General features: G+C 45.5%; 1 protein-coding gene across 1 annotated transcript in view; it reads left to right on the top strand.

Moving 5' to 3' along the window:
• The window catches only part of GALNT17 (polypeptide N-acetylgalactosaminyltransferase 17), a 412,511-nt gene that overhangs the window by 188,512 nt on the left and 196,310 nt on the right, over positions 1–27,689 (top strand). The window contains exon 3 of the mRNA XM_043914905.1: positions 14,188–14,354. Within this exon, the coding sequence (XP_043770840.1) occupies positions 14,188–14,354 (167 nt within the window). The remainder of the gene's footprint in view (positions 1–14,187; positions 14,355–27,689) is intronic.

Here is a 27,689-nt window from a genome sequence, read left to right as displayed (position 1 = left end):
GACATGGTTGAATAGCATCATCAACTCAATGACATGAGTTTGAGCAAATTCTGGGAGATAGTGGAGGACAGGGAAGCCTGGTGTGCTGCAGTCCATGGAGTCACAAAGAGTCGGTCATGACTGAGCGACTGAACTTCAAGAGGAAGTCAGATAAGGAAGACAAGCCTTTGGAGCCAGCCCCCTGCTGCAGGAAGGCGTCATATGTATCAGGACAGACGAGACTACTGAGAGGTAGCTTCCCTGGGGCTGGGGTCTTCCTTAGTCTTGACCTTTCAAACCAGGCTGTCAGCCCCCTCTCATGTGCTGGCTGGTCCAGGTATTGAGCTTCCTATTGTGAACACTGGATGCAAACTCTTGGCTCAATATACTGATTTCTTAACTCCTCAAACAGATTTGGTGATCTGCCATCTCAATTCCTGGCATTTTGGGCTTTTGTGCTCCTATACAGCTTTTTTTCTTTGCCAACTCTGTCTTGATGAAGTCTCTTGCTTCAGCCCTAAACCTCACAGGACTTGGTGGCCTCCATCAACATTCCACTGAAGCCTAAGTCAGCTCTGCTGCAGTGAGATGTTGATGTAGGGGTGGAATTCCCAGTGGAACACCATTTTGCCCAGGGGTGGCATTCCTATAAATATTCCTTGAGACCAATATGCAGACAGTTTGCTACATATTTTTTTTTTCATTAGAACTCATTTGTAATTACTCATTACAGCAATTTTTAAACACCCACACGGACACAGAATCAGGGCATAAAGTGTCTTAGGAAGAGAAGAGTTGGATGTGTAGACATTGATTTTGAAAACAAGTCATTACTTTGCCTGCTAGACCTTAGCATGCTTTCTGCCCACAGTCAGGCCTCCTGGCAAAAGGAACGAGATTCTTTAAAGATGTAGGTGCACAGGACCAGAGGGACTCATTGGCTGGGACTGAATGCCAAATGAAGATTCCTCTTTTTATTTTATTTCTTTATTTAGCTATGCCAGGTGGCATGTGGGATCTTAGCTCCCCAACCAGGGATCGAACCTGCACCCACTGTGTTGGAAGGCAGAGGTTTAACCACTGGACGGCCATGGAAGTCCCAAGATTCTTCTTTTTAAACCTACTTCCCTGCTCCTTCCATTCCTTCCACTCCCAGTCTTCTGGAAGGACTCATCTTGATTCACTGGATCTGTCATCCCTTCCAGGACTCTGCATAGACCTCAGAGATATTGTGGGTTCTGCGCCAGACCCCTGCAAATAAAATCAATAACACAAAAAATCAAGTCACACAACTTTTTGGTTTCCTGGTCCATAGAAAAGCTATATACATTATACTGTAGTCTATTCAGGCGTTATGTCTAAAAAATGGACATACCTTAATTAAAACTACTTTATTGCTATAATACAAATGTCAGTCACCATCTGAACCTTCAACGAGCAGTAGATAACCTTTTTGCAAGCGTTAACATCAAAGATCACTGATCACAGATCATCATAATAAGTATAATAATAACGAAAAAGTTTGGAGTGTTGTGAGAATGACCAAAATGTGACACGGAGACACAAAATGAGCAAATGCAGTTGAAAAACGGCGCCGATCGCCTTGTTGGACGTGGAGATACTGATGGACGGGGGAGCCCGGCGTGCTGCAGTCCGTGGGGTCACAAAGAGTCAGACGTGACTTAGTAGCTGAACTGCAGCAGCATATGTTGTTGCGTCATTTCCCTGCTCAGCAGTCCTTGACATCCTGGCTTCCCACTGCTCCCAGATCGCATCTGAATTTTATCTTCTTTTACTTTATTTTTGTTATTTTTTTCTTAAAGATTTTTTGGCCTGGAGGCATGTGGAATATTAATTCCCCAAACAGGGATTGAACCTGCAGCCCCTGCATTGGAGGGTAAAGCCTCAAGAGAAGCCCCCAAGTCTGAATTTTATAAACTACCTTCAGTACGCGTGGTTGACTGTTTTCTTTTTCCTCACTGCCGTCGCCCTCTGAAACATCTATTTCTATTTCCTGTCAGTGCACTATACATTTTCTGTCCTCTGTTTTTGCACATGCTACTCATGTCATTTTGCTTCAAGAGTTTCTCCCTTAGTCTTCTCTCTCTCTTCACAGGCCCTCACCTGGAAATTACCTCTTCATGCTTCATGGCCCAGATCAAATTTTATCTCCTCTGCGAACCCTTTCCTGGGTGGGCCCCCATCTATCTCCTCGCAGGCAGAACTAAGCTCCCAGAGCATCCTGAAGAGACCTCCCTTGTGACATTTATCATCCCATAATCATAATTATGATTTGCCTATCTTTTCCCCTTACGGAGCTATGAGCTTTCCCAGGGAGCTAGGGAGGTCTAAAAAAATTTCTCTATATTCAACACCTTGCTGGTCCATAATTGATGTTCAGTGTGAGCAAATGTCACAGTTAAGCTAATGTTTCCTGGTGATACAGATACACTTGTCCTTCAGTGTGTTAAAAATAAAGGAACAGGCTTTTTGGGTGAATACACGATCCATGTTAAATCATGGGAAAGGCTTTGCCTTCCATCTGTCATAAGCATTGAGGTGTATTTGTACTGCTTAGTTTTCTAGGAGCTTTCTCTCTCCTGGATCTTGCTAGTGGGGCAAAAAAAAAAAGTTTGGGATGAAATAAAGTCACCATCCTCAGCCAGGTGGGCTGCTTCTACAGGGATCTGATGTGGCAACTTCAAATAGGCAAAGGAGGTACCCTGGAGGGGACTCCGTTTCCCTATGATTGTAGATTCTTATTTTGGGGGGAATAAGGCAAAAACCTTTTAATGCAATTTTTCTTACTTGTAACAACATTCAAATTAATGTTCACAATGTTATAGTAGTACTCAGGTTTTTAAAAACTATTTGCACGCAGGTTCCCCAGGGGCTCAGTGGGTAAAGAATCCGCCTGCCAATCCAGGAGATGCAGGTTCAATCCCTGGGTCACAAAGATCCCCTGGAGGAGGGCAGGGCAACCTGCTCCAGTATTCTTGCCTGGAGAATCCCATGGACAGAGGAACCTGGTGTCTATAGGGTCGCACAGAGTTGAACACGACGGAAGCTACTTAGCAAGCATGTGTTATTTACACATGTCTGAGAGATGTTACAATAGGCAGGAGGAATTCTACAGGATTTTGAGAAACCAATGGATTTGAGATTGAAAGAGAATTAAAGTTTCTTTTCAGGCCATTTTACTCCAGAGCAGAAGTACATCCTCGGGTTAAAAATTGGTCACCCACGGTATTAGACTGTTTTATAAATGGTTATTAACAGGTGAGACTAGAGACTTGGAAATCTCAGTTGGATGGCTCAGTTTCCTTATATAATGCCCAGGCTTGGGCTTCTGTTCCTTGTGGAGCATTTATTCTCCTTGTAAACGGCAGTTCCCATAACCTTAAGAAATTGGCATGTGGCTGGAGCTAACTGGGTTTTTATCAAGTGACAGTCATTTGATGTTGAAGTTTCTCATGCCTTTTCAAAGCCACATGTTGTCTAACAGAGGCAGGTCTGTGAGTGATTGACTTTATGTTTATTGTACAAGGCCATCATGAAATAGCTTCTGGATAGAAAAAAAGTTGGAGGCCCATTTCAGCGGCAGGTATGCTTGTTTTCTAGAATGAATAACTTGGAGATCAGACCATGTCATCTTGCTCCCGCATCTGCCTTTGAAAAGAGAATAGTTGTGATTTTGGTTTTGACTCAGAATTCTATTTCCAGTTGTGGTCTCAGAGAGCAAGCTGTGGGATGGCGTGGGGGTGTGGATTGTTTAAGCCAATTGATGTCACACTCTTGCAAAAATCCAAGAGAGTATAGCCAAGCTTTGCTGTTCCCTTTAATTTTGCAATATGGTCCTGTCATCATGCATTAATCTAAATTGATGTGTTTTTCTGTGTTACACTTGCTGACTCTAAAAATATAAGAACAGAAAATGTATAAAGAAGCCAGAAAAAATTATTGATAATTTCACCACCCAGAGGCAAAATGACATCTCATTATTGTTTTAATTTTAATTTCTCTTATTACTCTTGAGGGTCCACCTCTTCTCATGTTTATCTGTTTCTTTTGTTCTCTGAATTGCACGTTCATGTTTTTTGTTTGTCTACCTAATTATGTGCTTTGGGTTTTCATTATCTTTTATTCTTTTGTAATTGCTGTAAATTTTTTTGCAATTTGCTGTTGTCTTAATTTTATTATTTTTGATAATCAGAGGTTTGCAACTGTTGTCAAACTGTTGCTTCTTCAACCAGAGCTTATATGGATGTTCATTTTCTTTCTTTCTTTTTTTGCTTTCCTTATATTTTTCTTAATTTAACTGTTTTATCTATCTAATGTTTATTCTTCAGTGTGTTTAGAGGGGCGCATGGTGCTTGTTCACTCAGTCATGTCTGATTCTTTGCGACTCCATGGACTGTAGCCTACCAGGCTCCTCTGTCCATTGAATTTTTCAGGCAAGAATACTGAAGTGGGTTGCCATTTCCCACTTCAAGGGATCTTCCCGACCCAGGGATCGAACCAGTGTCTCTTATGTCTCCTGCATTGGCAGGCAGGTTCTTTACCACTAGCACCACCTGGGAAGCCTATTTAGAGGGGGAACTCTTCCAATTTTACTCAATAGAGAAAGAGTAGTCCTAACACATGTTTTTGAGTGATTCTTTCCCTACCCTTTGGTCTGTTGTATGTTCTTGGCATAACTTCTCTAAGATCAGCTTTGTTTCTGGTCTTTAAGTTTCACTTGTCAGTAAACATGTTATGGATTAAATTATGTTAGCTTTATATTGGATTTTAGCATCGTGTTTGTCTCAGGGTTTCCTAAACACCCTTTTCCCCTCAGCAGTTTTGTTATTTATTCTTACCTGTTTACTCTTTCAAGTTAGTGTTGAAGTTACATGTCAAGTGCTATAATGATTTTCATAGGAAGCTTTCAAAAAGTAACATTCATAGTGTTTAAGTTATAAAAGTAATACATGTTTGGTGTGGACAGTGGAGACTGCAGTGAAATACAGAAGAAGAAACAGATGCTATTAAAATTCCTCCACCTCAACCCTCTTTGATAAGTCATTTCTTTTCGCAAAGACTAAAACAAGGGGCTTTGCAGTCAGGGGCATCTGGGTTGAAAGCCTCACTCTGTCTACCACTCACTTGTCTTTGGGCTCGTGACTCTGAACCTCAGTTTTCCCATAAGCAAAATGGGAATACCTACATGACTGGCTCATTGGGAAGAGTGACAAGATAATGTACACTCCGTAAAGTGCTTGGCGTGGTGAGCAGCTGCATTGGCTGGGCTCACACATGCAAACGTGTGTCCTGTGCTATTTGTCACTTTCTTAGCACCCAGCTTCCGTTCTCACCTGGGACCAGAGCGCCAGCCTGGTGCTTCTTAGGTGATGGCCAAGGGCATAAGACTCTCCTGAAGGTCATGCTTGGAGCTGGCACGAGCACTTCCCCTTGTCCTGCTAGTTGGAACAGGTCATGGGGCTGAGCTCAGATTCAGCGGGTGGAGAAATGGACTTCGCCTCTTTGGTGAGAACAACTTCAGAATTATGTGGCAAAGCACCTGACTACCTAGGCGGGTGAAGAATTGGGGGCATTCATACATTCTGCCCTCGGTAGAAACAGGATCTGCTAAGCTGCTTTAGTGGTTCAGAGAGGGAGAGGCATTTTCTGTCTAGTAAGACGGGCACCTCAATATACAGAAAAGATCATGGCATCTGGTCCCATCACTTCATGGCAAATAGATGGGGGAAAAAAATGAAAACTGTGACAGACTTTATTTCCTTGGGCTCCAAAATCACTGAGGACAATGACTGCAGCCATGAAATTAAAAGATGCTTGGTCCTTGGAAGAACAACTATGACAAACCTAGACAACATATTGAAAAGCAGAGACCACTTTGCCGACAAAGGTGCAAAATGGTCAAAGCTATGGTTTTTCTAGTACTCGTGGATGAATGTGAGAGTTGGACCATAAAGATGGCTGAGCGCTGAAGAATTGATGCTTTCTAACTGTCTTGCTGGAGAAGAGTCTTGAGAGTCCCTTGGACAGCAAGGAGATCATACCAGTCAATCCTTAAGGAATTCAACCCTGAATCTTCATTGGAAGGACTGATGCTAAAGCTGAAGCTCCAATACTTTGGTCGCCTTATGCGAAGTGCCAACTCATTTGGAAAACACCCTGATGCTGGGAAAGACTGAGGGCAAGAGGAGATGAGGAAGATGAGATGGTTGGATGGCATCATCGACTCAGTGGACATGGGTTTGGGCAAACTTTGGGAGATGGTGAAGGACAGGGAAGCCTGGCGTGCTGCAGTCCATGGGGTCACAGAGTCGGACACAACTGAGTGACTGAACACCAACAACAGCAAAGACAGGCAGGGCTGAATTAGGACTAAGCTGAGACTGGAGGGGCTGGCGTGTTGGATTTGACTCAGAACGAGTGCTCATCCTTGAGGAAGACTGTATGGAAGACTTTTTATCAATGATAAAAGTAACAACAGTAATAAATTAGGGATTTGGGATGAACAGATACCCACTACTATGTATATATACATGTGTGCTCCATCACATCTGACTCTTTGTGACTTCATGAACTGTAGCCCACCAGGCTCCTCTGTCCATGGGATTTTCCCAGGCAAGAATACTGGAGTGGGTTGCCCTTTCCTCCTCCTCCTCCTCCTTCTTCCTGACCCAGGGGCTAAACTCACATCTCTTACATCTCCTATATGTAAAGTAGACAAACAACAGGGACCCGCCTTATAGCACAGGAAACTATATTCAGTATCTTACAATAGCATAAAATGGAAAAGAATCTGAAAAATAATAGATAAATAACTGAACAACTTTGCTGTACACCGGCAACTACCATAACATTGTAAATCAACTATACTTGGATTTTAAAACTGGGGATGGCGGGGGGAGAAGGGGGAGTAACAATAATGCCAAGGACAAGAGGGCTAGCCCAGATGCAGGAATAAACAAAAGTGTTTTCAGGGTTAGTGTCAGTAGAAAGATGGGCTTGAGTGGCCAATTTGGCCTGAATAATTAAAAGGAAAAGTGGAAAAATAGCTAGTTTGATCATATGTGTCTCGTTGCTATGCTAAAATGACAGGGTGACGACTTTTAGAACGAGATTGTCATTCTGCGCGAGGGACTGGGCATGGGCAGGGAGGGGCTGCCTGAGAACAGAGCACTGTATGGCCCTCAGTTTCTATGAAGAATCTTTTTGACCAAATTTTGGATCTGCTGGGCTTTGGAACACCACTATTTATTATTTCTAATCTGAGTATTTTCCAGTGTATTTATGTCCCTCCTGCAGCACTTGGGGTGGTCCCCTCTCATTCCACTCCGCTTAGAAAGGTTATAGGATAAATACTAGGTATGAATGGCCTAGGCAGCATTTCCTGTGTCTTAGGAGCACCCAGGCTTTCTTAGCTGTGGCCTGAAACTGTCTGCATGAATTTACCCTTAATTGTTTTTAGAAATTCTCCTCCTGAGCCATTGCTTAACCGAACTTGAGGGATTTTCTTTTCTTTTTCTGTTCTCTTCACTGAAGACAGCACGAGAAGCTGCATCATACCCAGGCAGATGCATCCACCAAGTGGGGAATCTGAATAGTGCCCCTGCCCCGTATGTGTGATTCCCCTTCCGTTTTAGGGAGAGCGGTGCTGCGCAACTCAGGGGGCTGTGATTGGAACTGAGGATAAAATGGTGAATGAACACTTTTGACTTAAAAAAGAAAACTGTGTAGGTTAGAGAGAGACAAGTAAGGTTGGTTTTTTTTTGTTTTTTTTTTGGTTGGTTGGTTGGTTTTTTGTCCACGTCGGGACTCTAGTATACTTCAAACTGGCGTAGTTGTTGCAGTGCTGAGTCTCAAGAATTTTCTGGCTAATGATGATTGCCTTGCCCTTGGAAAAGCAACTCTTTACAACTCAGGGAAAGAGACTTCCCAGGAAGCCATGGAGCCAGTAGGTATTCAGTCCAAAAATCAGAAGTGCTTTGGGGAATAGTCCAAAATAAATATTTGTAGAAACCAGGCTGGCGGGGGAGGCATAGAGCTTTGTTGACCCCATGGTGCTTGAAAACAGGGTGTGGGTCTGGCACTGGTCTTGACCAGGGCGGGGGGCTGCAACTCACAATGGTCCTCTCTGCTCTATGGCCTGGGTTCTTCCCCTCCCACTGTGCTCCTGTGGGAAGCCAGTGTGGCCCAGAAAAAACAAATCCCCCTTCACCCACAACATCCTGTATCTAATTTCTGGAGTTTTCCTGGGGCTCCCTGGACCCCAAGGTAAGACCGCTCGCCATGCATGGAGCAGGCTGAGTCTTGATTCATGAAAATTTTGCCCTAATACAGCTGATAGGCACGATGCATGCAGACTCAAATGCTGAAGTGGGCAGTTCGTCTCGGAGACTGCTCTGTGTGGGAAGTAAGTTAATGAGGTGTGCTGCTCCTTCCTGGATGAATTGAGCTCAAGCAGAGAAAATTAAGCCACTCAGCAAAGTGTGCATTTTCCCTAATAATGAGAGGTCCAAAAGAGGGGCCTCATACATCTCATTTATTCAGCCCCATATCTTGTTTTGCAAGGTTTGCTGTTACTAAAAATGATATCCCTCTTTCCTAGGAGTATAGGCAGGGCTTGATGAGGAGGGAAGGAAAAAAAAAAAAGAGAATTTGGGCCTGGTTAATGCACTTGACCCCAGCAGCCTTCAGAGTTTGAGTTCAGATTAGTCAATCAAGGGAGACAGTAGGCAGTTGTGTTCAGGATGCTATCTTTTTTAAGTGCGGAGGTGCCATCACCAATGTTCTAATTGCAGGAGGAGATAAGTGATACCTTTGATCATAAGAAGAGTGGAGGGAATATATTGGGAAGACAGGAGGGTTTTTATCTGTTCATTCACTAACTGTTTATCTACCGACTATTTTGCTGGGCTCTGGGGAAACAGAAAAGGAAGATGACCCCCTGAAGAAGACCCCTTGGCCACCCTGCAATGCTAGAGTGAAGAGTGACAGGATGACAGGGTGTAGAGGGAGAGAAAGTGACAGAGGGGCCTGACATGCTGCTGGGAGTCTGGGAGAGCTGCCTGGAGCGGGGCTGAGGGAAGACGGCAGGCTCAGCAGGAGGAAGGGCACTTTAGGCAGAGAGAAAGGTGTGCGAACTGAGAGGCAGCATTTGTGGTTCTGGGAAGTACAAATATTTACCCTCCCAGGGAGGAGATGAAGTTGGAGAGCTGAGCCAGGGTTCTGAACTTCAAAGATGTTTGAAGCTAATTCCGAAAGCTACCAAGAGCCAAAGAGATAGTGGAAATATGAGTAGTGGGATTGCGTTAGCATCTTAGAAAGATCATTCTGCTAGTGGGGTGGATAGAATGGGGTTGAGTTGCAGACAGACAGGCTGGAGACTGGGGACCAGTTAGTTAAGTGGCCTTGAGTATCATTCAGGAGAGATTGATGATGAGTTGAGGAGTAGAAGTAGAAATAGGGGTGGAGGGGAGTGTCATAAAGAGATCCTAAAGATGGCAGAATCTTTAGGACTTGATGACCAGTTGGACATGTTGAACGTGTCGTGATTTTGACTTGACTCCCAAAGAGAAAGAGTGGTACCTCTCAATGAAGACGGGGAGGTACAGAGAGAACAGGTGTCGGTTTTGGGAAGGCTGTATTTGGGGTGCTGATGAAACATCCAAGTGGAGAAGCCCAGTGGGAAACAGAAGCTTGAAGCATCTAGAGATGTGGATTTGAAAGTTGATGGCATCAGGGTTGGAGTCATAAGCTGGGATGAGGTCACCTAGGAAGGGTTGATCAAGTGAGAATAGCAGAGAGTGGAAGACGGAGCCTTTAGGAATTTTGGAATTTGGAGTATTAGCAGAAAAGGACAACCTTTGAAGTGGACAAGTGGCCAGGGCAGATCCTCCAGTGGAAGAAAAAGCAGAGATGGGGATGAAAATGGCAAGGGTGCCAGGATCCAAGGGTAAATACCGTTTATGGAAGGGGAGAGGCAACCGTGTTAAACACTGCAGAGAGGATCATCAACTGTGGTGAAGTTGGGAAGTCTCCATTGATTCTGGCCACCTCGCTGTCACTGGAAATTAACAAGAGCAGTTTTAGCAGAATAGGGTAAGTAGGAGGTAAATAACTGTGGGATGGGGGATGAATGGCAGATAAAGGAGAGAGCCGAAGCTGGGGATTAAGGCAGTGGGGCAAGGGAGTTTCTGTAATGAAAATAGGAAAGACTTGGGTCCCTTCTTTGGGTGGAAGAAGTCAGTGAAGGGGGAGTGAATTTAGAAATTTTGGAATTTGGAGTATTAGCAGAAAAGGACAACCTTTGAAGTGAACAAGTGACCAGGGCAGATCCTCCAGTGGAAGAAAAAGCAGAGATGGGGATGAAGCAGGGCATTTGGAGGGGAGGATGAAGAATCCACAGCACAGATGAGGGGGTTACCTCTGACCTCCTGAGCCTGTTTCCTTCAAGGCTGAGTTCAGAGGTTGATAGATTTGTAGGTGGTAAGGGGGGCCAGGGAAGTGCTTCTCACATTTCCACGTGGTGTGCAGAAACCACTTGCAGAACTTGGTCACGATCTCTGAGCCAGTGGGTCTGGTTGGGCAGAAAATGTGAGTTGCTTTTAACTTTTTATTTTGTATTGCTATATAGCCGATTAACAATGTTGTGACGGTTTCAGGTGGACGGCAAAGGGATTCAGCCATACATATACACATATCGGTTCTCCCCCAAACATCCCTCCCATCCAGGCTGCCCAATGAGGTTGAACAGACTTCACTGTGCTCTACAGTAGGTGTTTGAAAATGTGCATTTCTAGCAGGCTGCCGGGGAATGTTGCTGCTGTTACAGGCCTGTGGCTACACTTGGAAATTCCTGCTGGTGGCCTTGATTCCCTCTGTGGGGTAGGAGCTACCTGCAAGAGGCAGGTTGCCTGGAGGGAAGGGGAGAAAGTAGGAAGAAGGGATGGGGGAATTGAGAGTTCTGACCTGCCTTGAAAAGAAGCGTACAGGGCAGCTCCCAGGGCCCCAGGGGACCGGAGACCTTGGATGTGTCTTGTCACCACTACCTTGGTGGGCCTTCTTCCTCCACTCCTGTGTGTGCAAAGGGGAGGAAAGTCAGATGGACAATTGGTTCCCAGCTGGGGTTCTTCAGGGCTGGTGAGAAAGCAAGCCAGGGAAGTGAGCGGAGGATGAAGGCAGGGGTGAAGGGAAGTGCAGAGATTTTAGCTGAGCGAGAGCACGAGCAGAGATGATATACTGAGTGACAACAGAGTGGCCCAGGACCGGGAGGTCTCATCGAGGTCAGAGAGTGGGTGTTTGGGGGACACACAGTGGGGAGAACCGGAAGGCAAGGAGGTTGTGGCTGTTGGAGGTGGAGACAGTCTTGGTGCAGCGGCTCTGGATGGTGAGAGGCCATGGGAGTTTTGAGATAATTCCACTGCCCAACTTGGAGGGGGGTTTGTCCTTCTGGTCATCTCTCATCGTGTGCCAGAGGCTCCCTTCTGTGCTGAGGTGGTGTCTGAGGCTGTGACAGGAAGGAGAGATTGGAAAGACAGGGTTCCAATGAGACCTGACACCTCAATTTGGTGCAAACTTGTTTTCCAAACCACCACAGGGCAGTGTATCAGTGAGGGTCCTCCAGAGAAATAGAACTAATAAGATATCTGTCTGTCTACCTATCTACCTAGCTGTCTGTCCTTCCATCCATCCATCCATCCATCCATCCAGAAGCTCTCTAGTCCAGGAAGGCTGGTCTTTCCATTGATGGGTACATTGCATTTTCCCAGGGCTCCCAAAGACTGAGCTCACCTGATCCTTAGAAGGACCTTAGCCAGGCACCCAGAGCTAACTATGGTAAGGATGATGTGGAAGTTTCAGAGATGAAGAAGCGTGAGCCGTGTGCCCAGGGTGACAGGTTCAGCGTGTGGCAGAGAGCTTTTTTACTTCTGCGATGCCCCCACAATTTACTGAATGGCCACCTTGACCGTGAAGGGGCAAGATCAGAGTCCCCATTCCCCAGAGGGTCCCAGGAGTCCCGCTCAGCAGAGGGAATTGCCTGCTCCAGCCGAGAGGCTTAACCCACAACTCAGCCTCAGTGGCAGCCTGATCCCATTGCCTGTGGCTGGAGAAGATGCTGCTGCTGGTACAATGCCATCTGGCCTCTTTGCATCTTCATTTCCAGGGCCAGAATCTGATAAAGACAAAAGCCCAAAGAAACCAGGCCTGGGAGTGCATGCTCAGTAGGTGGGTGTGTACGGTGGGGGTGCTTGCGTGTATGGTGAGGAATGGCCTGGGAGGGAGCAGCGTCAGCCTGCCAGCTCAGGATGGCTGCCGGCCACATCGAGGGGGCTCCGAGGGACCTTCTGGGATGCGCCCCCTCCACCAGATCGGCACAGTAAATGAGATGATTCCCTCCAACAGCCCGTGAGCCTGTCAATAACCACTCTAATCTCCTCGGCAGCACCCAGAAGTGAATTTACAGCGTCGTGGTAAAAATGAGGCTGCATGATCAATGGATCCCCGGACAGTCTCCTCCAGGAGACACAAATGTGCATTGTAACAAAACTTTATTTTCTTCCGAAAATTGCCTACATGATTAATATGGCCCGACACAGCCCAAGCTGTTGAGCATAAAAAACAGCTGTATTTCCTGCTCCCTCTTCAGTGCTGCTTCCCTCTCACTCCATCCCTTCATCTTGTCCTCTTTGTTTTGCTCTGGAACACATTGTCTCATACATTGTACAGTCTCACACATGGAGGAAGAAGATGCATTTGAAATGCACTAGCTCTGTCTTCCATTCTGCTCTGTTTCCACTTGGTGTTTCAAAGTGGCTCAAACTACACATAAAACCCAATCCCCCAGTGCTCCAGGGAGAGAGCACTGGTGCTTCCATCACACAGCCATGCAGAGCCAGATCCCAGGGTACCAGTGTCATCTCTTACATCATCAGGTGCCTCCGGGGAGGCCCAAGCTCTACACCCCAGAGTCCAGCCTGGATGAAAACATTCTTCTCTTGAACCCCAGGGCTTCCCAGATGGTGCTAGTTGTAAAGAAATTGTCTGCCAGTGAGGGAGACATACGAGTTGCGGGTTCACTCCCTGGGTCAGGAAGATCCCCTGGAGGAGGGCATGGCAACCCACTCCAGTATTCTTGCCTGCAGAATCCCACGGACAGAGGAGCCTGGCAGGCTATAGTCCAGAGGGTCGCAAAAGAGTTGGACAGGAGTGAAGTGACTTAGCGCACACCTGAACTCCTGTCTTCAGAGACGGAGAAGTTGCTGGATGTTAGGTCCCATTTCCGGCCCCCAGGCAGATTCTAGGAATGCTTGCAAGAAGAGTTAGGGTGTGTCAAGCAGCACAGTCATAGTGGACAGAGGACCCTCGGCCTTGATTTTGATTAATTTCATGTGTGTTTCATGTCTCTTCCCAGTGTGTATGCTCCCTGAGAGCAGAGGTCTCCTGTATAGTGCTGGGTACTTAGTAGGTCCGAAAGATGTCTTAGTTTGGGTTCTCGCACAAACCGACTCTGAAACAAAGACTTGGTAGCATCAGTTTATTTGGGCAGTGAAAAGAGCACCACTAAGGGGAAGTGGAACTCGGAAGGGAAGGCATCCCCCAAAGTGGGAGTTATATGTAAGTTGTGGGTGATGGAGCTTAATTCCACAGGGGGAACAACTCAAGGGGTCCATGGAAAAGCCACCCCTTAGAGTCAACCAGCTCAAGGACTGAAGCAGCTGGGGGTATTTATACATCATTTCCCAGCCACCTCTGGATGAGGACTGATGGTGATGTGAGTGTGCATCAATCAGTCAGGTCCAACTCATTGCAGCCCCGTGGACTGTAGCCCGCCAGGCTCCTCTGTCCATAGGGTTCTCCAGGCAAAAATACTCAGAAAGGTGGGTGTGTGTGCTGAAATGAGACCAGGTGGTACATGTGAGTACGGCCTCCAGGATACAGTCTATGTGTGCCCAAGCCTCATGCTTCCTTTGGGGTGGTAAATTTGGGAGAAGTGAAGCTGGTTTTCTTAACTGTCTCCTCCTTAGGTTTTTTTTTCTCAGTTCTTAGCCAAGAGAGGCCAAGAGGGAACCAGCGATTCTCGGCCTGGGAGAACATGTACCAGGATCCAGCTGACATCCTTACCGCGTGCAGCCCCACAGTGCCTCTGCCTTTCTCCTTCCACTGACTCTGCTCTTCCCTGCTCTTTTCCTCCAGGTGTAAGGAGCTGAAGTACTCCAAGGAGCTGCCCCAGATATCCATCATATTTATCTTCGTGAATGAGGCCCTGTCGGTGATCCTGCGTTCAGTTCACAGCGCAGTCAACCACACGCCAACCCACCTGCTGAAGGAAATCATCCTCGTGGATGACAACAGTGATGAAGGTATGGGGGCTGCCAGCCTGCAGGCCAGTTTTTGAGAAGATGAAAGCACCCAGTGCATCAGTGGGGGGGATGTGCCCTTTATTTCATTCCATCCTGAGCCCAAATGTCTTTGTCTCCTGTCTCTGGGGCATAGCTGGGGAATGGGGGCTGTTTGGGGGGAAGTAATTCAAGCAAATGCTAGTTCATTACTCAAGTCCTCTAGAGCAGGGGTCTCCCAATCCCCCCCCAGTCTGCACAGCAGGAGATGAGTGGCAGGCCAGCACGTGAGCAAAGCTACATCTGTATTTACAGCCACTGCCCATCGCTCACATTACTGCGTGAGTTCCACCTCCTGTCAGATCAGCAGCGGCATTAGATTCTCATGGTAGCGCCAACCCTACTGTGAATTGCACATCCGTGGGATATAGGTTGCATGCCCCTTATGAGAATCATCTGGAAACCATCCCCATCTCCTCCATGGAAAAATTGTCCTCCACAAAGTCCATCCCTGCTGCCAAAATGGTTGGGGATCACTGCTCTAGGGCTCTTAATAATAAATAACTGGTTATGTGTCTAGACTAATTCCCCTCTTCATATTACCTAAAGTAGATGACATGGAAGAGCTGAATTCCTCTGCAGTCCCCCAACCCCATCTCCCTTGTCCTTTTCTGAGAAGCAGAAGAAAAAGGAAAGTTCTGTCCTGTGATGGGAACTGTTTATCATATGTCAGAATTTCCTTCTGTGCCACTGTGCCCAAAATGGCTGTCGGTAGAAGTGCACCGTGTTTGGCAGATCTTTTGGTGTTCAGTTCTGCTAGGAATGATGGCTCAATTAAAAAATATAAAACAAGCAAATATTGGATGGCAATAACAAAATGCCTTTGAAGTCCTTGGAGATGGAGATCTAGTGTCAAGGTGGTTGTAGAGGGCTTGCTTTGGCTAACTGTGCCTTTGTTTTGCCTCTCAGCCTACAAAACTCACTGCAGGGAGAAACCCACACAAGCTGAGGACCTCAAATAAAGGTAGCCAGTGTGCATGCTTAAAGCCAGCGAGGTTTATCTTCTGATAAACTAAAGGATTAGGGGCAAACTGAACTCCTTGCTTTTGGTGTGATCAGTAGAGGATTACCCTGTGCTCCTGGGTCAGGAGAGGGTGAGGTAAAGGCAGGATGGTGTCACGGACCCTGTTGGAAACCTGATTATCTTAAGGAGCGCTGAGGAGTCTATCACATTTCATCAGCCCAGGAATTGAAGTCCCCCTGCCCCTTCTGAACCTGCTGACTATTACCAGGGAAGGGTTTGAGTAGATCTGGACCCAGTAATGCACCCTCAGGGCATCACCATCTTCCAGGCCTCCAGAGTTTGAGGACTAATGAGTCATTTGCTGGATTTTTCATATCCTTATTTTTCTCCCTTTTTCTCTGGCCATTTCATGATCTATTTTCTTCTAAAACTGACCTTGAGAGTCTTCTTTGGGAGAAGGCGGTTCTTTCAGTTCCCTGAAGCCTTGTAAGTCGTGGCTCCATTGGCTTTCTCTGCAACCTCTCATCTTGCACCTCCAGACCTCTGGCTTCAGACGTACTTCCAAACTCTCTGCAAGGAATCCTGGCTCATACTTCCACTCCATTTGCTGGCTAAGTCCCACTTATTCCCCAGGTGTCCCCTATCTGTCACTTCACGGGAGATTCCTTTGTTGACATCCTGAGACACTTGCTCTGTGCCGCCTCAGCTCCCTGAACCCTCCTGTAGACACAGCACGTGAGGTCACTGTGTCCTGCACAGATAGAGTCCTTATGCTGGGCAGGATCTGGTTTCACAGGGCCTGGCTGGTAGCCAACCCTCTGTGAGTCTGACCCTGTTACTGCAAAAGTTCGTGTGCCGGACACACAGTGAGGTCAAACCAGCAGAAACACTGGAGTTTGGAGCAGACAGGGCTATGCAAGGAGACAGGTGGCTCATGCTTAAAAAGCCCAAACTCCTGGTAACATTTCAGCAAAGCACTTTTAAAGGCAGGGGAGGGAGGCACCAGGTTAGTTGTCACAAACTTCTTGGTGTTGGAATCCTTTGTTCTTGCAACTGTCCACTAGGCCAGGTCAGGATGTTCCTGTAAACCTCCAACAAGACTAATGTTATTCTCTGTTCTACAACTTTTATCTCTGGTTGAGTGGAAAAATGTTATACCCTTAAAGGTTAGAGCCTTAAAAATAGGCTGTCTTGTATGTTTCAGGCTATAGGCAACATTCTCTTACAAAAGGTGCAGAGCCAGCATGGCTAAGCATGACAGGCAACAGAGTACAAAGGTTAAAGTAAAAGGAACAGATCTAACATGGAGTCAGATTTGTTCTTCCATTTGCAACTCAGCTGGACAGTAAGCAACGAAGCTGAATAGGACTGGGAAGGAGTGTTAGGGGCTAGCAGTGAAGTGACCAGAGGTGGTGCAGAGCAGAGTTGGAAGACCCAGAGAAGAAAGCAGACAATAGGTGCTAGACTGAATTGGGGTGAGGACACACTACCAGTGGGGCTCCTTCCCCAAGGGGAGATCTCAGCAGACTCAGCCTGTGAAGAAGACATGGAAGGACAAGCTAATGTCAACCAGAACATGAGCTCTGAGAGAACAGGGGTCTCCGATAGATGTCTTAGTGTGGGTTCCCCCAGAACAGCCCCTGAAACTAAGATTTGAGTGCAGTAGTTTCTTTGGGAGGTAAAGTGTATCATCCGAGGAGTAGTAAGACATCCGAGGGAAGTAAGACAAAGAAGGGAAGGGAAGGGAAGGCAAAGCCAGAGTAACGCCTACCCCTCAAGAGTCCATGTACTCAAGGGTGAGGGAGCTGGGGTATTGATACACTTTTAGCGTCAGATGCTTTCACATCAGCGCCTTCTGGAACCCTGACTTGGAAGAAGTTCTGCATCATGAGGTCTGAGGTGGGTCTAAGAATTTACATTTTTCACAAGCTTCCTGGTGTGCTACTGGTGTAGGGACCACACTTTGAAACCCACTGGGTTAAGTACCATTTCAGTGGTTCATACTTCAGGTCTAAATGAAGATGTTTAGTGGGTGAGAAAAAGTGGGGAAGAGGTATTTGTTTCAGTCTGAGCCTAAAATTAATTCTCATTCATTCTCCTCTGTCCCCTGAGATACCTAGGCAACCCAGAATGGACTACATTAATAGAGTTTCCCTCTTTTCTGTCCCAGGTCTAGCATCTATATTTTTCTCCAGGCTAAACGTGCCTTCTGTTTATCTGGAAGAGGAATTTAACTTTTTTTTTCTTTGTGACTAGTATTAACAGATTTTGTAAATGTTCTATACACACTTGAAAAGACCTCCCCACACACTGTAATCATGAAATTGAATTCCTGCCAGACATCAATTTTGTGTATTTAGCTAGACTATGAGTTTATTTTCTTAAGTCTTTTTGATAATGGTGTTTTAAAATCTCCTCCTACAATATCTACTCCTTCCTGTGTTCTTAATAACGTTTGATTTCTGTATCTTGTTGTCAGTTTCTTTGGCAACTATAGATTTGTATCTGCATGGCTTCACTGTTAGCAGTGGTTGTTACCATTATGTAATGCTCCCTTTATCTTAAAAACATGCTTTTTTCCCCCATGCATGAATATAGTTTGTCTACCATTAATATTGTTATCCTTGCTTACCTTCTGTTTGAATTTGATTAAAACACTTTTTCAAGCCTTACCAATTTTTTTCCGTGATCTTAAAAATAATGCATGCTCTTTGTAGGGACATTTGAATCTATCAAAAAGTGCATATAATTGGACAAAAACAAATACCAAAGAGACTAACTAGAAGCAACTGCTCATTTACCCATGTTCTCACCTCTTTTTTTCATGCATGTTTTACATTAGGTTCCTATAATAAAAACAAGTTAATCTTTTTCTTGTTTTCCTTCCGTGAACTGTGAAGCAGAAATATCCCTTTTTATTAAAAAAAAAATTCTGCAACCATCATTTTAATGAGGGTAGAATGGTTCTTTCTCAGGCTGGTAAAGACCAGCTCAGGTGGGAACTGTAGCCCTTCACTTCCATGTTATCACATACATTCAAGGGAAAAAAATAGGCTTTTAAAGGAATTAAAAAAAAAAAAAAAGACTGGCTCAGGGAAAAGGGAGAATAGTCAGGTGACTCTGGATCTGTGTACACAGGTAAATCAGGGACTTTCCTAATTAGTTTTTTTTCTAAGTCATTTTCATTCACCTTGAATATTGACATTGGCCTACATTAAGCCCAAGGAAGGGGCAATTCTTTGTATCCTTGTGAGTTATTATACTGAAATCACTCCTATGTGGCCACATCTGACCTTGCTAGCAGCTTCCTTCTTGGCATCTTTCTCATCTGGAGGCCCTGGCACTACTGTCTTCTGATTGTTCTCCAGTCTTCCTCTTTCTGCTTCAGTTGGGATCACTCATGGCTCTCCAGCTTTCCGGGTAGCTCAGCTGATAAAAAAAAATCCTCCTGCAATGCAGGAGACCTGGATTCGATCCCTGGGCTGGGGAGATCACCTGGAGGAAGGCATGGCAACCCACTCCGGTATTCTTGCCTGGAGAATCCCTGTGGACCGAGGAACCAGGAACCTGGTGGGCTACAGTCCATGGGGTCACAAAGAGTCAGACACGACCAGCTGAACAGCAACAAAGGCTTACAAAAGCTTCTTCTGGGGAAGGCATCTTGGTCATCAGTGACCCCAGAGAAGCACAGGGCTTACCTTGGTGGGGGCACCTGGTGGGGCTACTGTGTGAACCAGATAGTGGGTATAAGGCAGAAAGCTGGACAGATGGAATGGACTGACCTGTGTTTTCTGCTTCTGACCTCATCAAGGTGTAGTGCCTACCTTCAGGGGGAAGTAGAAGGATGAAATCAATGTCCTCAGCTGATCCAGACAGCAGGTGTGGAGTACCAGCACACACTTAGCCTCGGGTCAGAACATCTAGTTATGGGGAAGAATGGGGACCAGACTCATTTGAATGATCTACCTGCAGCTTTCAGTGTGGTCAGGTTGCAGGGGAGATAGTAATAATAGCCCTCAACACATCTGCGTCCAGTCACACCACTCCCATAAGGTCAGTTGGCCGTGGTGCGTCTAGCTCTCTTCCTCGTCCTCCTGGAACTCTCATTTGCCCCCCACCTATGTTGGATTCCATCTCTCTTTCTTGGTTTATGTTCTTACTTTGGTGAAACTCAGTGTCTCAGGCTTCCTGAGAAATATTATAAGGAAGATAGAATCTTTTGAGATCATCCCATGTGTGAAAAAAGCTTTGTCCTAATCTTTCTTAGGACAGAAATATGATGTGTGAATGATGACCTGATTGAATTAGATATCACCTTTTTTTTTTTTTCCAGAATGTTGATGGGCTTGCTCCATTATTTTCCATCTTTCAGTGTTTTTTAAAAGAAACAGAAGAGTCCTGATTCCTTCATCTTTTGCATGTTTCTTTCCTGAATCTTCATTTTGTTCATGGAGGTTGGAAATTCACAATGATGAGCCTTGCTGGGTTCATTTTTATCCTTTGGTCATTCAGTGGCATCAGTGTGGAATCTACTGTCAGTTTTTGGAAAATTTCTTGGAATATTTAATTGGTAATTCCTCCCCATTCTTCTCAATTCTCTCTTTAGGCATCTCCGATTATATTCCCTTATTAAACCTCCTAGATGGAAACCCTTAATTTTCTTATCTTCTCTCCGCTATCCTTCCTTATCTTTTTGATCTGATATATTTGCTTTCTTCAATTTTATTTCCTTTTCCTTCTTTTCAGTTTTTTTTTTTTTTCCTGCTATCACGATTTTGCTTCCAAGTCCTCATTTTTATTCTCTGGAAGTTTCTTTTTATAGTGTATTGTTTTTATTTAATGGAAGCAATATGTTTTCTGATCCCCTGGAGGATATTAATAATGTCTTGTTCGGTTTTTCAGTTTTCTCCCTGTGTAGTCTGTTTCCACAACATGCTTTCTTTTTTTCCTCTTTGTTATGTAGTTTCTGTCTCCCACCTTGGGGGCTTTCTTGCATGTCCAGCTAGCCTACTGTCTGCTCATGATTACCTCTTAAAAGGTGATTAGACAGCCAGGGGCTGGAGGAGAGAAAAATGGGGCATTATTGTATCATGGATTCAGAGTTTCAGTTTGAGAAGATGAACAAGTTCTGGAGATGGATGGTGGTGATGTGCTTGTACAACAAGGTGATTGTATTGACTCTCACTGAACTGTAAAGTAAAATTTCACACTATAGATACATGTGAACACACACACACACTGAGTGTTTAGGCTTCCTCGGTTTGACAGCAGCGGCGTCAGACACACCTGTCAATCTGTGAATCCCCTTTCCAGGCTCCCTAGCTTTGTGGTTGATGACTCATCTTGTATCTTCTCTGGCCTTGAAGGTCACAGGTTTATTTAGTTATGTTTGAACCCCTTTCCTATAGTCTTCAGCAGCTTGTGTCAAATTCGTGTTATATTCATCATCTTATCCCAGAAATTCTATATTCATTTTTAAGAACTTTCATAGAAACTGAATTTGTTCTCCAGATGCTTGTACTGTCCCATGAAAAGTATGTGAACCATGTCTCTCTGTATCCTCACCAGCACCAGGCCTTATTCATCTTTGCCATCGTTGCTGTTCTGGTGAGTGACAAATGCATATCATTTTTCATTTTTAAATCTGCATTTTTGGAATGTTAGTGGTGTTGAACACTTTTTCATATATTTGACCATATTTTCTTTCTTAATGGATTTGCCTACTAATGACACTCATTTTTTTAATTAGAATATTTCTTATTAATTTATAAGAACTTTGTATATATTAAAAAAATTTTTTTTGCCTTCATCTTATAGATACTTCTCTCAATTTGAGCTCTCACTTTAATTTGTTGACAATGTTTTTAGACAAGCATAAATTTTGCATTTTTATATAGTCAAATCCATCAGTCTTTTCCTCGAGTAATGTCCTAAGGAAGTTATTTATAATCCTTAGATGGTACAAATATTTATGCATATTTTCTTATAGGTAAACATTCCTTTTCAAAGTAAATTCCAACGAACTAAATATTTTTATATCAGGTCTGAGAAAGTTTTAATCTAGAGACTCTTGTCTGAAAGTATGGTTATCTAAAGGTATTTAATAATTCATCCTCGCCATTTGTTTGAAATATTTGTTTTCATATGGTAAAATATTTTAGATTTGGAAACATGGAGGCTGAATCACATGAGGACTGATTGGTTATGAAGGAGGGTAAACAAGAGGGAGGGGTCAGAGAGGAGTCCCAGGGTCCTGGTTACAGTGACAGGACAGGTTGGTGCTCTCCATTAAGATAAGGAATATGGTGGCACAGTGGTAAAGAATCTGCCTGCCAGTGGAGGAGACACAAGAGACACAGGTTCGATCCCTGGGTCAGGAAGATCCCCTGGAGAACGAAATGGCAACCCACTCCAGGATTCTTGCCTGGAAAATTCCATGGACAGGGGAGCCTGGTGGGCTGTAGTCCATGGCATCGCAGAGTCAGACACGACTGAGCAACTGAGCCACCACTGGGTTTGTGAGAGGGACTGAGTTCATCTTTTGGCTATGTCAAGTCCAGATTCCCCTGGAACTTTGCTGTGCCTTCCAAACTGAAGGGTAACATTAGCCATTAAGTTGAAATAATATTAGAAACTTCTTCATTTCCACTATTATAATCTTTAATGCATAACATTATTTGCATAATACATGTCTTATCAGTAGTTTTTAACTATTTTTAAAAAAAACTTTCTTCCTCTTTTCCTTAAGTAGTATATGGAGGTCTTGGCCAAGGCACCTACCTTTTCTGAGTTTGAGTAAATTGTGGGTGATAGTGGCCTTTATGCAGAATTTAAATTATGGGCTTTCTTGGTGATACTTGTAAAGCACATTGTATTGAGTTGGCCAAAAATTGATTCAGGTTTCTCCATAACATTGTATGGAAAATCCCGAATGAACTTTTGGCCAATCCAGTAGAAGTTCTGGCAGTATAATAAAACGTGTAACTATTGAGTGTGCTTGTGGTGTTACTTGATTTGCCAACTCTAGCTTATTCCTCAACATCTACTTTTGCATCACCTCCACTGGGAAGCCTTCCTGGGTTTCCTAGATGTAGCTGGGTTGGGGACCCTCTCTCCCCTGCTCCTGGACATCAGTGTATCATTTGGCTCAGCACTTAGCTCTCTGTATTATCCCTGTGCACTTGCCCACCTCTCAACTGTAAGATCCTTGAGGGCAAGAACCATAGCCCTTCTACACTTGTGTCCCCTATGTCTTATGTACTGCCAAGTTACAGGGCTGGCTGGATATGTTCCTTTAAAAGGTATGTGTGCAAAGCATCTTTTGTACTTCCCCTGGCATCATCCTGGGAGTTTTTGGGTTTAGCGTTGTTCTATTGGATTGTCCAAAAAGTTCATTCAGGTTTTTCCATATAAAAAACCCAAACTAACTTTTTGGCCAACCCAATACATATCTTGGCTTCAATGCCCTTGTTGTTTTCATTTAGGTCTCAAAAGCCACCTGTCTCCAGTCATCAAGATTTGCGTCTCTTGGTGCCCTGGGTGGCCATAGACCTCGTCACTCACAGTTCCCCGTGAGTGAGCATCCCTGATCAAGCACTTCTCTTGGTTGTGTGTTCACTGGTTGAAAGCATGATGTATCGAGTTAGAAAACTCTCTTCAGTGGAAGGCTCAACCCTCTGGGCTTTCAAAAGGGATTTTAGAGAAGGCATACTGGCATTGTTTGCTTTTCTTCTTGGTTTATCATTGCAGAGATAGGAGAGGTCTTGTGTTTTGGGAAGATAACATTTTTCCTGTTTGAGGCTCTGAGTAAAGTGGCAAGGGGACACCTTGTTATCACACTGCTCCGTACTGGGCCAGGCTTCCTTATTGGAACAGCACCTGCCTCTCCCCGACCTGTAAAGAGCCTTCCTAATCGGAAATAATACTTGTTTTTTCCCCCAACCAGATCACTGCAATGTGACAGCATTTGCTCTGTGGGTCTGTAATCACAATTAGGTTGTACATTTGCATTTCTCCCTGTGGTATTTTCAGGCCATAGGGAGGAGAGGAGGAGTGAGTGTATCTTTACACTAGAGATAATGTGAGAACCTCAGCTAAACCTTCCTATGTTAACTGCTTAAAAAAATAACACCGTAAAACCTCGTTATTTTCAAATAATTTTAGATTCACAAAAAGTTGCAAAAATGTACAAGGAGTATTATGTGCCCTTCTCTGAGTTTCCCCCACTGGTAACCTCTTGAAAACTACTACAGGGACTTCCCTGGTGGTCCAGTGGTTAAGAATCCTCCTTGCAATGCAGCGGATGAAAGATTGACCCCTGATCAGGGGACTAACATCCCGTGTGCCACATTGCAGCTAAAGAGTCTGCACTGCAATGAAGGATCCCCAGTTTTTTAGTCCTTCATCAGTGGGAGGAGATTTGGGTGCTGTGAACACTGGTGTACAGATGTTGATACAAAAATAAATTTTCATTTCTCTGGGATAAATGCTTAAGGGTCTCATTGCTTGAATTATGGTAAACACACATTCACTCGAACTTTCTGGTCATTTATTCCATCTATGTGACAACTTGTCTTTAAAAATCAGATTGTGTGTCTTCCAACCAAACTTCCAGTGGAGGAAAAGTTTTCTGTTTTAACCTTGGCGACCTTGACTGTGATACCAAGGGGAATGGGTTGCATTCCTATAGAACAAAGAGTAACTAAAAAACTATGTTGAGGGACTTCCCCAGTGGTCCACTGGTTAAGACTCTGCACTTATAGTGCAGGGGGCGCAGGTTCGATCTCTGGTTGGGGGACTAATATCCTACATGCTGTGTGGCAAAAAAAAAAAATTAAAAAACAAACAAACAAAACAAAATGTATGTTGAAAGTTTTGCCTTGGGATCAGATTTGGGTTTCCATTAGATAAGACCCATTGGGCTTCTCAGGTGGCACTAGTGGGAAAGAATCCACTTGCCATTGCACGAGATGCAAGAGACTCGGGTTCGATCCCTGGATTGAGAAGATCCCCGGAGGAGGAAATGGCAACCCACTCCAGTATTCTTGCCTGGAAAATTCCATGGACAAGGGAGCCTGGTGGGCTACGGTCCATGGGTTGCAAAGAGTCGGACACGACTAAATGACTAAACACACACACACAAGGCTCAACAATACAAGGTCCTGGAGGGGCTTATACACCCCAGAGATGAGAATGAGGCTGGGCCTCATGTACAAGGCGTCTGTGGCACTCAGGCACTCAGCGGCCCAGGCACTGGGCACTGAGTGCCCAGGCACTCAGACATAATAGTGTTCTTCTTCCCAGGCTCTGCTGTCTCTGAGCTCCTCCTTCCCCTGTTGGCTTGGGAAGACTGGCCACCTCCAGTTTTCCAGGCCATCTGGAGGGAAGCATGGCTGCAAAGATGGCCCAACGTTGACATTGTAATTACAACTTCAGTCATTATAGGGGTACAGGACCAACTCTCCAGGGGAATCTGAGGGAAGGGAACTGGTGCTCTCTAGTTTGGGTCAGATGGCCTTCACTGGACCAGCCAACTGTGGCCAGGAGGACAGGGTAATGCATAGAACTACCACGCTCCAGTAACCCTGGGGGAAATTTCAAGAAATAAAGGGAGCAGCGTGGACAAGCACACCATGGACCTTGCATGTTGTAACCACGTCCATGGATTCACGCTTGGGGTTCCCACAAGCTGGGGAAATCAGTGAGGCCTCTGAGAAGGATGTGGCACTTGAGTTGGACCATGAGAGACAGTTAGAACTTGGACATATGGATAGGAGGGAACAGCAGTGAAGGGAAGCAGATGAACCTGGATCTCAGGGCACAAATGCTTGGACCTAGAGATGTCACAGACCAGGGTTCTTGACTTCCTTGTGCTTAGTCATTCAGTCATGTCCGACGCTTTGTGACCCCACTGACTGTAGCCCACCAGGCTCCTTTGTCCATGGGGATTCTCCAGGCAAGAATACTGGAGTGGGTTGCCATGCGCTCCTCCAGGGGATCTTCCCAACCCAGAGATTGAACCCTGGTCTCCCACATAGCAGCCAGATTCTTTACTGTCTGAGCCACCAAGGAATAGAAGTTGATCAAAGGCCAGATAAGAAACAGGCAGGGCTTTATTGGGGCCCCTGCTGCAGCAGAGGGGAACAAGAACAAACAACAGGTTCCCTTGCTTGTTGGCTCCCTGAGGTGGGGGTCCAGCTTATTCCTTAGGTGGGACGAGGGCAGGAGTGGGTGCAGGGGTGGCTAAGCTGGTTTGCCCGCCCCTTAAGTGGTGTTGTGTGCAGGGGGTCTGTGCAGTCCCCTGCTTTTGCTCCAGGTTCTTCCAAAGTGGCAGTTGGGTATTTTCGTCTCCTTGTAGCTTTTGTCCAGAATTTGCCCCAACCGCACTTTCACGCAGTCATTTTTAGTCTCATGCAGTCTTTTTGTATTCTGTTGCTCAAGGAGAGGTGGGTTCAGACGCAGGCATTGCAGCACTGCAGCAGAGGGTCCCAGCTCCCAGCCTGTCCCAGAGAGGAAGGTGGGCAATGGGATTCAACATGTAAGAATTGATGGAGTTTCAGAGAGAGAGAGAGTCCCAGTCAGAGATGGGGGACTTGCTGAGCCACAGGATTGAAGAGGGGCAGCATGATCACGTCCTGTGATAATGCTGAGCAGCCTCAGAGCAGGAGGGATTAAAAAAAGCAAAAACAAAAACAAAAAAGTCCTTGAACAGCCTGGCTGGGGATGGGGATCAGGGAAGCTGACCGGTGAGACAGAGGGAGAGGTAGGTCAAGGAAGCGCAGGGGTCGGTGGAAATACAGTCAGAAAGGCCAGGCATGGCCATTTTCACCTTTGTTCCCCAAGGAGCAGTGCTGGAGCTTTAATCTTATTTTTTTTTGGAAAAGTGAAGTGGGTCCTGAGTTGGCCCTGATGAGAGAGTCTTTAGATCTCTTTAGCTCTGAGCTCTGGGCAGTTTGCTGGGCAGAGGCTCTTTGGCCTCAGGCTGTGCTGCAGAGTCCGGGAGAGTCTGGCACCTGCACCAGCATGGAACAAAGCCTTCCTTCTCTCTGACCCTCGGGGCACGATCTGCCTTCTGAATCTTGATGGCCCGGTCCTGCCTGGCCGCTCCTTTCCTTGTTTTACACACAAAGGAGGACATCTGGCTTCAAGGGGGCCTGCTAGTGAATGATCCCTGAAGGAAGTCAAGGAACCCCAGGGTGGGGGCCCTAAACACAGAGGGGCGCTGACATGCCCTTCACCCTCCTGGGCACAGCTTCACGGTGCACACCACACAGAGTCTAGACCACACCCTCTGACACTGGGAGATGTTCACTGATACCCATGTGAAAAAATAAGTTTATGGCCCTAGGGGCTATCATACAGAGTCAGAAAGAGCAAAGCAAATATATATTAGCACATACATGTGGATTCTAGAGAAATGGTACAGCTTAACTTATTTGCAAAGCAGAAATAGAGACACAGACGCAGAGAACAAATGTGTGGACCCCAAGCAGGGGGGGATGGACTGGGAGATTGAGATCGACATGTTTATACTACTGTGTATAAAATAGGTAACTAGTGAGAACCTGCTGTCTAGCACAGAGAATTCTTCCCAATGCTCTGTGGTGACCTAAAGGGGAAGGAAATCCAAACAGAGGGGATGTATGTATAGGTATAGCTGATTCACTTTGCTGTGCAGTTAAAACTGATGCAACTTTGTAAAGCACCTATACTCCGATAAAAAGAAAAAAATGAAGAATTTGCAGGAGTCGGGGTCCTACTCAGCCATCCTGGTCCTGGAACTAGGACTCTGGAGGAGTCCCTGGCAAGGGTCACGTCTCTCTGTGCTCTCCTTCTTCCTTCTGGTTCAAGGCTCCCTCCCCACCCTCGAAGCCCTGCTGTCCCCTCGCCAGAGTCATCCCCTTGTTTCCCAAGACATGTCTATTCTCTGTTCACCAGTACACAGAGACACATCCAATGAAAAGTGAGTAACAAGTTTAACACGCATTGAGTGTCTTCTGTGTGCCTGGCCCTGAGCTAAGTGCTTTGCAGGCAACCTCTTATTTAACACCCTAAACAACCCTCTCAGGTAGGGACCATTGTTGTTCAGTCGCTAAGTTGCATCCGACTCTTTGCGACCCCATAGACTGCAGCTTGCCAGGCTTCTCTCTCTTTTCACCATTTGCCAGGGTTTGCTCAAACTCATGTCCATTGAGTCGGTGATGCCATCCAACCATCTCATCCTCTGTCATCCCCTTCTCCTCCTGCCTTCAATCTTTCCCAGCATCAGGTTCTTTTCCAGTGAGTCGGCTCTTCCCATCAGGTGGCCAAAGTATTGAAGCTTCAGCCTCAGCATC

This window comes from Cervus elaphus, chromosome 10, assembly GCF_910594005.1.
Source record: "Cervus elaphus chromosome 10, mCerEla1.1, whole genome shotgun sequence".
Taxonomy (NCBI): Eukaryota; Metazoa; Chordata; class Mammalia; order Artiodactyla; family Cervidae; genus Cervus; species Cervus elaphus.
Note: the sequence above shows the minus strand (reverse complement) of the source record. Positions and strands in the feature narration are given on the sequence as shown.